General features: G+C 45.5%; 1 protein-coding gene across 1 annotated transcript in view; it reads right to left on the reverse strand.

Annotated features, from left to right (window-relative positions):
• The window catches only part of LOC142584096 (uncharacterized), a 160,347-nt gene that overhangs the window by 127,217 nt on the left and 18,831 nt on the right, over nucleotides 1-14,299 (reverse strand). Inside the window, exon 2 of the mRNA XM_075694270.1 lies at nucleotides 5,049-5,136. Coding sequence (XP_075550385.1) covers nucleotides 5,049-5,132 — 84 coding nt within the window. The 5' untranslated portion in view covers nucleotides 5,133-5,136. The remainder of the gene's footprint in view (nucleotides 1-5,048; nucleotides 5,137-14,299) is intronic.

Below are 14,299 nucleotides of genomic sequence, written 5' to 3' on the forward strand. Positions count from 1 at the left end.
GCAGCCTGAAAGTGCAGCAATTCGAAATCACAGTCACCTACACGATCAATTGTATAATTGTAGAAAGATGTGCTTTCCTTCCTTTTCTAATTGTTTGTGGCTGTTTAAGGTACATTAGCAAATCTGTTTCATTGTTAGACCGCTTTTTATGTCCCCTCATGCTATCATCCTTCATAAATTGTATTGACACGTGTACTTATCTTTATCGGGCGACCACGTTTCGCCGTTTAACAACTGTAATCGCACAGCGAGTGACGCGCCTGCATGTATCCGACGTTTCTGGAAAGTTATCGATGCTTCTACCCGGCTGTCTGCTGTCGCTGAACCTTGTGTTATCTGATTTCATCGCGTAACGCGAATGGTGTAGAACTTTATGGAAGGCACGCGGGTCCGAACGATTAGTCTGGAACATTCGACGACTGCTCTATAAAAGCCGACGCGCTTGACCCACTGATCAGATTTACGACGATCGCCGACTGTGTTTGCCGCTCTCGTTGTGCTTTAAGTGTAGCCTGTTTTGTGGGCACAGGTTCGCCCAATAAAAGGTAGTTCTTGCCTTTCACAGTATTGCTACTGTGTTCTTTGACGTCACGACCACGTGACAGTATAATATATTGCTTGCGGAAAAACTGGCATCACCGTTTACAATATTTCTACTGTCATCAGAATAATTATTTCATTCACATACAAGACCCATGCCAAGATGCTGTGCCCTGCCTATACTGACCCGCCACCGCAAGACGAACAAGACGAGGGCCGCTTCATGGGCACAATAAGTGTAGACAAGTTCGCTGAACTGCAATGAACAGGTCCAGAAGTAAGAACCCTGGTCGAGTACTTTGAAGGCCAGACTAGCTTTGTTCCTAGGGTTCTTAAGCACCGATTATCTTCGTTTATCTTATTTTTGCTCACCGAAAAGCGCTTTGAAGGCACGCTTCTTACCATTACGTACCAAGAACCTTTCCGTTGTGCCCTCAGCACTACGACCATAAGTTTTGCATGCCCTACCTGATCTAACGACACCTCGAATTCTCTAGAACACTGGCGGAGATACGAGACAAGCATTACTGGCCACGCCGGGGGGAACATTGCGGAAGGCACGTGGAGGCTGTCAGGGACACAAGACACCAGCCACTGGCCTCCTATAGCTTATCACGTGTCCTTCACAGCCCATCGAGCTGACTGGATTGAGGCATTTCCCGGTGTCATCGTATTGTTGTCACACATTACTTTGCCCGCTTCTCCAAAAACACCAGAAGTGCAAACGAAATTCGTTGTCAAGAACAACTTACCACGAAAATCGGCGCAACCCCAAAAGTAAAATTCATTGTCGAGAACATCTCGCTACTACAACGGGGTGCCCTACAATTTATTGAGGCGGGCTAACACACCCATGTCTAGGTGCAGTACACTTGTGCGACCACCCAAGTGGCAAAAATATAGGCATCTAGATGCCACAGCATTGCACTTCTGCACTCGAGGTGCCATATTCTATCTCACTGGACAAGTATTGATGGCGGCAAAATGATCCGATACTTAGATTTGGGTGCATATTAAATAGCCCCTCGTGGTAGAAACTAATGAGTAGTCCCCCTCTACGGCATGCCTGATAAGAAAATTATAGTTTTGGCAACTAAAACGCCAGAAGTTATTTATTCTGCATCTTTAGACTGGGGAGACCTTTTGGCTCAGCAAGAGAAAAATCTACTTAGCACGAATAAATTTACTGGACGCAACAAAACGTCGCCTGGCGCAAGCAAGTCACGACGCAGGTTTGCGCGAAAGCGTAGGGTCAAGAAATAAGAGCCACACTCGCTGGTAAACAGGCAGTCCGCCATTCATCGTCGATCGCAGGCTAATCGACACGCCGGCTTATTCCAGAGCGGTGGGAAGAGGAGCGGAAGCAACATTCGCTTCTGAATATCCGGTCACCGAGTTTACAATATAATGTACATATTGGAAGTCACGTCATTGTTTGTCGGTGTATTTGCTGGTGGTTCGTGAACAGATTCCGTATTTCGCGTAGAGGCAACTCTCCTAAGCGTACGAACTAGTTGGAAGTTATGTGCATTAAAAGAGCGGTGGGTTAGCAGACGAGCCGCAACGTTTGTACACTAGCCGAACTGGGCTTTTACTGTGAGAACGCCTTTTTAATTTCTTTTGCATTGGAGAGGATTGAATAATCCCACCTTGTTGCAAAGCTTCACGAGTATTATGTTCGAGTTAGGTCTTCCAGTAAGAGCACAGTTTTACCAGCACTGCTTACTATAGGTATTGTCTGATGTAGGTGGTGAATGCAACTGACTTCCATCGTTAACCACATGGTAATATTCAAGACTGGCACTGACGGTAAATTTTTGACAGCGAAGGTGTTTACCCCTAGCCCACGTATGCTTATCCCACATGCGTTGCAAGAGGGTACCCTTGGCGGCTTGGGTCCGCATGGGAGACACAATGCATGCAGAGGAATGCAGCCGACCATTTGGGGGAGACGGGCGCTTCTCTGCTCAGAGCGCCATGCGCGGCTCCGGCACGGGCGGTGTCTGCGTAAGCGTAGTGTGGTGGCGCATGGGAAAAAAGAATGGGTGATTTCATAGGTTTACGCAGCGTAAACAGCTTGGCTGTTAATCCGTCCCCATCTGAATGTGGCGGCCGCACGAGTTTTTTCTGTGTTGGTTGGCGTCATAACTCAGTGCTAGTGGCGGCCCAAAATTGTCTATTGTAGTTAAAGAATTCTCGTCAATTTGGCCATTCTTTAGCTCTTACTTAGTTTTATTATTCCTAGAGGTCTCATAATTTTTTTATTTATTGGCGGCAAATGAAACGTAAAGGCAGCTTTTCGGGACTCCCGAAGTTCTTGCTCTCCACTTCTTGTTGATGATTTTGTTCTAAACTACACTTTTCTAGATTTTGCTAGTAGTCACTTATCAGTCTCGCGTCATGTAATTTTCTTGAAGCCTACGGAACCTCGATACTAATGTTCTTAATTAGACTGAATGCTTAATTCTATAGCGGCTTTGGGTAACCACCAGACGACATCAGGGATGTGTTTTATGGCAGGTATTTGTATCTGACATGCATTAACAAATTTTCTTTGCAAAGTTATTATTGCTAAAATAGTTTGCCGCTGTTTGTGTCGTATATTGTTACAAATTCTTGTTACTGTATTGCGTTACAAACAAGCCCTAATGTTATTGTTCGCGTCCATGCTGGTGGATGAAACAAGACATTGACACGCATGCTTGTTTATGTGGCATCCGCATTTCCTTGGCTAACAACTGTTAAAGGTTATCTATCAGCGCTAGACGCGCCTTTCTGTATGGGCAGCTTCTAGAATGTTATCGATGGTTCTATTTATTTGTCATCTTGTCGCCTAACCTTGTGTAAGCAAATTCTGTAGCACGACGCAATACTGGGCTACATTCACGAACTTGCGCCAGCACCATTCATAACGCTGGCAGGTTCATTGAGCTATGCATAAATAACCGATGCGTCTGATGCGCAGATCCGTTTTCGATGATCGCTAGCTATGCTCGCCGCTATCGTTGTGCTTTGAGTGTCACTTCTTTTTGAGGGCCGAAATTCGTCAATAAAAGTTAGTTTCATGATAGACTTTTCGCCACTTTGTGCTTCACCGTCACTACAACGTGACGATATTAGCTAGTCTAAAAGCACGCGCACTTTCCTACTTTACATCTCTGCTACCCCCCCTCCCCCACGCACACACCATAAACATTTTAATCACACACTCCTGACAACCGTCACTTCTTAGAAGTGGCGGTTGTTCAGGGGTGTTTTGTTGTTAAGGTTGTGTTATCGTTATCTCGGCATTACTGTAAAAAAACTATGTCAAGTACAACGTTATTCGCGCGTCAAGCTTATTTTGCTGCAATTTATCACGCGCCACCACCACTGTGGACCTTCTTTACAGAACATTCGTTACACCAAGCCTTGAGTGCAACTCAGCAATTCTGGTTCATTTGTCAGGCATCTAGGCCTAACGAACATTTGACATTTCATCGAGAATCCCACCCCTCCGTTTGTTATTTCTACCTACAGTCGTTATAAGCACAATACGAATCTCTGAGGTTGTACGTGCCAGAACCACGATCTGTTTATGGCGCCGGAGTGTGGGACTCTGTAATAATTTTGACAACCTGGTGTTCCTTAATGGGCACCGACTGCGCGTTGCACGGGCGTTTTCGCAATTTGCTTCCGCCGAAATAATTACAGTCGTCAGCGCAGCATTTCTGGAATGATATAAATGCATCACCCTGAAGACCTCGCTTTGCACCAAAAGTGTTCTAGACTATGTCTTTTCCACTGAATACTTTATTTCAACCAAATTCTTAGATGCGAGATGCTCCGTCAACAGTCGTACGTGTCATACTTTATTTTCCATTCTTCAGATGTTACTGCACATTTATGCCGCACGACTACCTACGAAATTGCTTTTGTGCCAAGAACGTTGGAAGACTGCCACAGCCTCCCTAACTCCATCACTGCTGCCTCTAACTCCCGTAGCTTCAAGACAGCTGCGAATACTGATGTGTATTCTTGAGCTTCGTTTCTGCAAAGCCGTAGGTTGACTGAGACTATCAGAGTAATTAAGTGTAGCATATTTAGCGTAAGGGGCGTTATGTGCCCAATTAAGCCGAGATACCATAGAACAACTCGACGTAAGGCATCATAGGTCGAAAAATTGACTTATGTACCCATGGCTTCAGGCACCACTCTCTAGGCAAGATACTGAAACGTTCATAAGATTTTTTTCCTAATTCAACCACCACACAGCGCTTGCATGCAGCACTCATTTTGTTTACTTACATATACGGAAAGCTGCTACACCGTAGAGTAACTTTCTAAACGCTTAAGTTGGAAGGATTTGTTCCTGGCTCAAATAAAACTATTATACTCAAACGAATACTTAAAGCCACTCCAAGATTGGCCAGATAGCCTTAAAAGCTTACTAAGAAAATACCAACGACTCAAAGAATTAGTCCAACATTCGCATTACCACCACGGTTAATGAACAGTCGTTGCCTTACCGCATCGTGCACCAAAGGATAGCTCGGAACGACAAGGTTTCCAACCAATCCAATGATGGCAATGGCTGTGACGGCGGGCTGCATGGTCCTGTAAAAGGAAAGGGGTGGGAGGCGGAGGGCAAGTTTATCAATGCCAAAGATAATACGAGCAATAAATGGTTGTTGGCATTTGTTTCCAAATTATTTTGTGCAAGATTTCGCAACACTTTCTGGTACCAATTATTCAGGAAGTTCCTTGAGATCCTGAACGGAAGAACCGAAGGCTTTAAATGACTACAGTTTTTGTTAAGATGGCACTTGTTTGATAACTTATTGCTCATCTTGGTTTCCTGGCGCCCCTGGTAGAAAGTATACAATAACGGGCACTCAGTACATAAATCAGGCATTCTGAACTGCGAGGCAAGCGTATAAAATTAAAGCTACTCTTACGAGCGACAACTCAGTAAACTGCTTCAGGGTACACGAAACCAGTTCATTAGAACCGCTCGTGTCTCCCGAAGCGAAGGCAAGGAGCAATTAGGGCCTTTGGTGCAAACCTTACGTCTTAGAAGCCGGAGAGTCACTTGCAATTGAAAATAATCTTAAAAATATAAAATTGTGGTTTCTCCAATCTACTTGCCAACCAAGTATGCTAGTGGAAGTAGAGATGCATTGAATGCAAAGAACTGAGGGCATCTGAGTAGAAGGCTTGTTCATCAATTGGCGGATGTGAACATATAGTGTTAAGCAAAAGCCCCTTAGGTTCATGGGTGCTGTAGACATTATTCTTCTGGACTTTACATAGAGTGCACAGTGAGGCGACGTGTTAATCTTCTTAGACACATGTACTTGTACATGTACATGTACTTGTTTTGAGACGAAGATTCTGTGAAGTGCAATAATTTTTCTTATTTTAGCGCATATGAACTACATCAGTAGGAAAAAGCTTTGGTTTCAGGTAGTTGGTCCATTGTGCAAGTATATGCATTGTCGCATGCAAAATCCACGTGCATGGAAGGGATATGTGAAACAGGATGGTGCCATCCTCAAATGATGTTTTGCTTCTTTGCTTTTTCGTGCACTTCCCTGCCTGTAGTTATGCTTATGTCGCCTTTCATGCACCATATTCATCACATCTGGCTTTTGGTTCACATCTGAAGCCATGCTATACTTTAGTTAGATTGCATATTCAACGAGTCACAATAATTGATCATGTAATTATGAAGACTGCTCCTCAGAAGTATAGCATTCTTACCCTAATGGGAATGAAAAGCTACCATATATGACAGGAAAGTTGATGCCCGATATTTTAATGCCAATGCTTCTTGCAGTTTTATACTCATTTGCTACGCACTAGATAATATTGTAAATTTAATTTTATTTATTTGTGAGAAAGTCTAGCGGATGAATCCCAACAGCACCCGGAAACTACTTTCGTGAGGAGGCCAGCCGAATAAAAAATATAATACGCCTCTGTACCGGTTTGAGACAGGGCAGGATATTGCTGCAGAACCACGACAAGACACACTTAGAAACAATGGGGTGCAACCCATGCATGAATAACTTTATGTGAAATATAAGCAAAGCTGGCTAGACCTGCAGCCTCACATGTGAATATACAACACATTTCTAAATGCACTGTACTCTCAGTCAGCAACATCCATACGCTGTACAGCACGTTATCAAGTCAGCTGCTGTCTTAGAATACGGCACACAAAAAAAGTTTCTTGCACAATTTATCTACATTACCAGTCACATGCTTAGCAGCTCAACTGGTAACCTCTGCCATATAAGTGCATGCGTCTTGTGCCAGAGAGAGAGAGAGAGAGAGAGAAAGCAAGGACAGGAAAGACAGGGAGGTCAACCAGAAGAGCATCCGGTTTGCTACCCTATACTGGGGTGGGGAAAAGGGGAATAGAAAGAGGAAAAAGGGATAGAGTGAGCACTGAGTGCGTGCGGGCGGGACACTATGCACAAGGACACTATAAACGGTCTATTAAACCGGTGCACTTCAAGTATTGCACTAATGCACGATTCGCTTTTCGTGCCAGTGACGGGGGTGGCCACGGTCCAAGTATATTTGATTCGGTGAACGATCATATGTCCAGTCGGTGTAAGGTTTCCCGGAGAGAGAGGCGTACACAATAGGCAGGTACACAATAGGTGCTCGATGATCTCCTCGCATCCTCAGGAATCGCACATCGGGCTCTCGACCATTCCCAAACGATAGGAGTATGAGTTCGTGAGCGCTACTCCCAACCACAAGCGGTGCAGCAAGGTTGCTTCGCCGCGGGAAAGGCTAGATGGCAGTTGTAGCCGTAGCGTGGGGTCCAGTTTATATAATCGGTAGTTGAAGGCACCTGAACTCCAGAGATCTTGCGACTTTTTGCGTGCATGTAGGCGAAGTTCCCTGGCAGCGTCCGACCTCACCAGAGGTATTGAAATCGTTTGGGTACCTTCGTGGGCCGACCGGGCAGCCTTGTCCGCTAAGTTGTTGCCGACGATGCCACAGTGAGCAGGAATGCATTGAAATATAATGGTGTGCCCTCTTTCCAGAGCGTGGTGGTGCACTTCCCTGATGTCAGATATGATCTGCTCGTAATTTCTGTGACGTAATGCAGACTTGATGCTGTGAAGGGCAGCCTTAGATTCACAAAATACGACCCATTTCTCTGTTGGCTCTTCGGTGACGTACATCATAGCGGCATGGAGAGCTGCAAGTTGTGCCGATGTAGATGTAGTCGTGCGCGACAATTAGAATTTAACTGTAACCTTCTTGGCTGGAACGACGAATGCGGCAGTTGAGCTGGTACGCGAGGTCTAACCATCGGTATATATATGTATGCGGTCATGATACGTCTGGTGCAGTAATAGGAGCGTAAGTTGCTTCAGAGCCGGCGATGGATGATTGGACTTCTTTTTTAGCAATTCCAGGAATAGCAAAATTCACTTCAGGCTTTCGTAGGCACCACAGGGTAGATGAAGGCTTCGTCACCGATGTAAAATATGACGTTATGTACTCTTGATGAGCGTTAACCACTCTTGAAAAGGTCGCTTGAGGTCTCTCGGCTGGTAGGGAGGCCAAATGATGGTCGGGGATCCTTGAAAAATGACAAATGTATGCTCTGAGAGAGTTGATAACTACGTGTGTCTGGATCATATGGTCCCCAGCGATGGCAATTGTTGCTGCTGTTGACGTGCACCGAGGCAGCCCTAAACACGTGCGTAGGGCTTGCTTGACCTTGTATGCTCTCCAAAGCGCGAAAGTTTGTCTTGCATGCATTTGACAACACTGGTAGACTACAACGTAGGAGTCCCAGAAACAGTACCCTGTAGAGCTGCATCATAGAACGTACTGGTGTACCCCAGTTTTTCCCGCAGAGAAATTTAAAGACCTGAGCAATGGCAACTAATTTCTTCTTTAGATAGACGCAGTGAGGGGTCCACGAGAGGTTGCGGTCAATGATTACACCCAGAAAGCGATGTGTCTTAGCATAGGATAGAGCTTGACCATTGATTGAAACAGGATATGATGACATTTGTTTGCGCGTAAAGCCAACCAATGCGCACTTTTCAGTAGACAGCTGAGGCCTTGTTCTTGGAGATAAGAGGCCGTCATGGTTGCCGCCCGCTAAAGCCTGGCTCGTACCTGAGGGCGAGTCACCGCAGAAGCCCAGATGCAAATGTTATCGGCATACATTGAGACGTGCAATGGACGCGGTAGGTACTCCGCTATTCCTTCTTACCAAGACAAGGTTGAACAGAATGGGGCTCAACACTTCACCCTGTGGCACACCACGGCAGATGTAATGTTCCGAAGTTCGGCCGTCTTCAGTCTGTAGGAAAAAGCACCTCTCAGTCAAATAGTCCCGAATCCATTGTTACATTCGGCCACCAACTCCAACAGCCTCAAATGAGTTCAGTATGGCCTCATGGGCGGCGTTATTGTATGCTGCTTTTATATCTAGAAAAAGTGCCACTGATAGGCGCTTGAGGCTTTTTTGATTTTGGACCCAGATTACAATGTCAATGACGTTGTCAATGGACGAGCGACCTAGACGAAAGCCCATCATGGCGTCCGGATAGATGTGGAATCGCTCTAGGTACCATTCCAAGCGAGCAACAATCATTCTTTCCATTATTTTACTGACACAGCTCGAAAGCGCAATCGGACGATATGATGAGAGCTCAAGCGAAAGCTTTCCAGGTTTCAGAATGGGGATCAAGCGGCTCGAGTTCCATTGTCTAGGAACGGCGCCGTTCTGCCAAGACTGATTGTAGTAGCTGAGCAGCTCATCACGTGCGTCATGTCCAAGGTAGCATAGGGAAGCATACGTGATGCCATCAGGTCCTGGTGACGAAGAACACCTGCAGGTTGCCAGCGCAGCATCGAGCTCTTCGATTGAAAAGAGCACGTTCATTTCTGGTACACGTGCCTCAGGGATGTTATGCAGTGCTGCGTCAGTAATGATGGCCACGGACCCAGCGACCCGTGCGCAGAACTCTTCAGCCACTTGAAGTTTCGAGCGGAGTTGGTAGAGGGCTAGAGCAGCAAATGGCTTCCTTTGATGCGGAGATGAGCGAAGACCCCTAACCGTTCTCCATATGTGCGAGAGTGTTTTTTTGGGGATCAAGCGACTGACAGAAAGCTTTCCATCGCGTGTCTTCCAGTTTACTCATACGGCGCTGGACGTTCTTCTGTATGCGTCATGAAGCCTTCAGATCCAAGACGCACTTCGTGCGCCGATACCTCCTCTCTGCCTGTCGGCGTGCCGCACGCGGCCTCTCCAGTTCCATATCCAAGTCTGTTCGCCTTGCTGACCTTGTGAGCGAGCAGATTGATGTTTTCAATGTCTCTGCGATTGCACCTTCGATAATATGTGAAAGGCTTTCCCGACATGCGTCATCCATATCCTTCCTAAACTTTGTGCAATCAGCTGTACGCAAGACAGAGATGCCTTTGCTGCGCAGTGATGTGACGCATATTTTTCTTCGATCATAGTGTCAATACTTTGGGAGTTTGCACACGTTCGTTCTGTGTTTGACTTTCCGTTGTTTACTTTATTTTTGAAAAGAAGGAGCCAATTGAAATTAAGGGATATTTCTGCACTTTATTACCCATGAAACTTTAGAGAATATGCTTATGCTTTATTAGAAGATGTGTTCTAAAATCATGGGCATCATTGTAATCTGATTTTATGTGTTTGTCAGTATGTTTCTCTAATTATTGTTCAGTTTGTCTTGTGACTGATCAATAAAAATTTTGGCCTTTTAAGAGGGAAAAATATTTCATTTAAGTACCTCGGCGCCTACAGATTACATCCCATTCACCAAGCATAAGTGCAGGAGCTGCTTATGAAAGAATGCCTCCCCTGTGAATATTGCGAATCCCTTCAAACGTGACCATGGATCTGCATCGTGCTTTCACACTATTGGGAAGAGTAATATCACTCTCTTCTGAAGGAGTTCAAGCACTCTGTTTTGGGGAGTAGAAACACTCGGCTTGGAGGAGTAGAAGTTTGGAGGAGTACTCGGTTTTGAGGACCCCTGTGGAGAGAGTATTAGCACTGTGCGGAAGAGTACTAGCACTCCCTTGTGGTGGAGTAACAAAACTCTGTCGGGAGGAGTTGACCTACTCTCTCTCAAAGAAGGTCGATCTACTCTCGAAAAGAGAGTGAAATATGAGACAAGCAGATACTCCCTCAAAGAGAGTGCCCGTAACTTTCTTTATTTTTAGAGTGTAGTGTGGGTTGCACGGAATCTAATCATCGACTTTTTGCCACGCAGAATTTGATAACTCTCCTCCTGATCGCCTGGTCATCGACTGTACACGGATGCTCGTAAATATTCCCATGGTGTTGCCGCAAGTGCGAATCTTCGACTATGGGCGTGACCGAGAACCTTTCTACAGATGGGATGCGACAGTGAGGCTCGTCTTCGGCCTTCTAGCCACATGAACGTTACCAACATTTCCTATCCACTTAAGCAATTGGCGCAGCGCCTTGCCGTTCAGTAGGCACGGAAATTGTGTGGGTTGCACGGAATCTAATCACCGACTTGTTGCCACGCAGAATTCGCTAACGCTCCCCCTTATCGCCTGGTCATCGAGTGTACATGGGTGTTCATCAAATATTGCCATGATGTTGCCTCAAGAGCGAATCTTCGACGATGCGCGTGGCCAATAACGTTTTTAAAGAGTGGATGTGAGAGCGAGGCTCGTCTTCAGCTTCCAGGTGCATCGACCTTGCCAACAGTCCCTATCCTTTTAAGCAATTGGTGCATCGCCGTGCCTTTCTGTGCGCACGGAAAGAGCGTGGGTTGCACGGAATCTATTCACCGACTTTTTGCCACGCAGAATTATCTAACGCTCCTCCTGATCGCGTGGCCATCGACTGTACAAGGATGCTTATCATGTAGTTCCCTTGCGTTGCCGCAAGTTCGAATGTTCGAGTATGGGCGTGGATGCGACAGCGAGGCTCGTCTTCGGCCTTCCAGTCGCATCGACATTGCCAACAGTCCCTACCCATTAGAGCAATTGGCGCATTGCTTGCCTTTCTGTGGGCACGGAATCAGTCTGCGTTGCACGGAATCTAATCCCCGACGTTTTGCCAAGCAGAATTTGCTAACGTTCCTCCTCATCGCCAGGTCATCGACGGTACGTGGATGCTCATCAAGTATTCCCATGACGTTGTCGCAAGTGCGAATCTTCGAATATGGGCATGACCAAGAGTGTTTCTACAGCGTGGTTGCGACAGCGAGGCTGGTCTTTGGCCTTCTAGCTGCATCGACATTGCCAACAGTCCCCATCCATTAAAGCAATTGGCGCATTGCTTGCCTTTCAGTGGGCACGGAAACAGTCTGTGTTGCACAGAATCTTATCATCGACGTTTTGCCATGCAGTTGTGTACTAAGCCTACTCTTTGTGCTAAAAGGTCTGACGACGCTTACTGAATGCTCTTTCCTTGCGCGCAAGTCTCTTGCGAAATAGTACGTGATCGTTCTTCTATAATTTTATTGCTTTTACAATACGGTGGTGTTGAAACTTTCCCCCACCCTAATACGCGTTCAGACAATTAAATTGAAATAGAAACTGTACCTGAACGCCCCACTGAAGCGATGAAACTCTTGTTTCGATTACTAAATCGAAACAATAATCTACATGTTCGTACCCTCCGAAGTTCGAAAGCCCAAAAATGAGCTAGCTGTTGACGTGAAGGCTATTAGAAATGGACAAAAGAACATAGAAACAAGGACCTCCAGTACACAAGAGTATTGGAACTCGAAGAAAAATCACACAACTTCAATCATCTCGGCAACACTTTAACAGAAATGGACAGCGTATTTGCCAGTTTAGCAGACGGCAGTAATCTTTTCCAAGCACGCCATGATGAATTGGAAGATAGATCTAGGCATGACAACTTAATATTTCATGATCTTGCCGACGCTAAAGAAACCTGGAGCAAAACAAAAGGTAAATTGTGAACCGCAATAAAATTTTTTTTTCGAACCCTTGAGCAGCGACTTAATTGATCGCGTGCATCATCTCGGTCCATTTTTGCCGACCACAGGTCCTCTCATTACAGCCGAGTTTGCGAGCTTCAAGGCCCCCAAACAGATCATTCTTTCTCTTCGCAGCCAGCTGAAACAGCCGAACATTTCAGTGAGCGAGGACTTCCCGCCTAGCATGCGTATTTTCCGCAAAGAACTAATCAATTTAGCTAAGAGCCAGCCAGATTTCACTCAGTCCAGATGACGCTATAACAGATTGTTCTTGCATAACAAGTGCTTTAACAAGTGCCCTGACCTCGACCTCGTTCAGGAGTTGAATACACGCGGCTTCTAGGCAAGTTACCCCGACACAGCTATGCCGCGTATTACACCTTAGGAAAGGCAGAGGGGCAGTGGCATATCATCGCAATCACAATAATCCGAAGTATTGGTACTCTTCTCTGAAGCCAGAAGTGTTCTTAATTGACCCTCACGCTCTCTCACCCGCGATAGTTACACGCGGTGCGAATATAACCGCCCTGTCTGATACCTAGTTGCCCACGCGTGCGCTTGACTCGCAGATATTCCATGATGCGCACCAGTTTACTGTTTACCTCTGCGGCCGCGCTGAGCGTAGAGGAGGAGGCGTGCTTTTTGCGGTTTCAAAAAACCTACCATCATCACCTGTCCAAGTTAACAGCGCTCCAGAAACAGCATGGTTTATTATTAGACGTACGTGACTCTAAACCGATTCTTGTTACTTGTTATCGACCACCTTCTTCACCATTCACATTTAATAATGAACATCTTGAAGGAGCAGCGGCAAATGGTGAAGACAGAAGGCAGGAACACACAGGACAGCGCTGAATTCACAACTAACTTTATTCGAAGGCATACACAAACATATATACACAACCGATAGCCACGTGCTTTCCCATCGATGGCGTCATTCTTAGCGCGCAGGCAAAAACGCAGAATCCTGTAATCTAATGCAACACTATGAGGCGGCTTAAAAATTAATATTCTCTGTCCTACAAATTTAACGACGGTGTGCTTACACAACACGACCTTCCTTTTCTGACATAGCATGCCTCCCAAGAAAGCTAGTTGTGAGTTCAGCACTGTCGTGTGTGTTCCTGCCTTCAGTCTTCATTTTGCGATGCCTTTTCAAGATGTTCAACCAGTACCAACTCGCCCAAATGTCGATCTTTCTACAATTTATTAATGAATTGCATGACACTATAAACATAGCACATTCTCATTTTCCTTCTCACCCGATGTTTCTGCTAGGAGATTTTAACTTTCCTGACATAATCTCGAATATCCTGGCATTATGTCCTTCCCCATTCTCGCAACAGGCTCATGACTATCTTAAATTATGCTCCGTTTTTTCTTTCCCGCAGTTAGTTACTCAGGCCACAAAGATTTCAAATCATGTAGCTAACACCCTCGAATTTGTACATTGGATACATGTTGTCCTTGCATCTCATGTCCCCTACTTACCAGGAAATAGTGACCACTTCTTGCTCAATTTAATGATGAACGCTCTTTTCCCTAAAAAGTCCAAGCACCAATAAATACGCGAGTATCGGAATGCTAACTTCGTATAAATAAACAATGAACTAGCTAATTCTTATGATGATTTTGTCAAAACCCTTGATGATTGTTCAGTTCAATTTAACTCAGATTTCTTTACACGTGGAGTTCACAGATTAACTGAGAAATACATCGTTAATGGCACAATCACTTAAAGTGCGCAAGCGCAGTGGTACTCCGGTCATCGA

The sequence above is a fragment of the Dermacentor variabilis genome, chromosome 6, assembly GCF_050947875.1.
Source record: "Dermacentor variabilis isolate Ectoservices chromosome 6, ASM5094787v1, whole genome shotgun sequence".
In the NCBI taxonomy this organism is placed as follows: Eukaryota; Metazoa; Arthropoda; class Arachnida; order Ixodida; family Ixodidae; genus Dermacentor; species Dermacentor variabilis.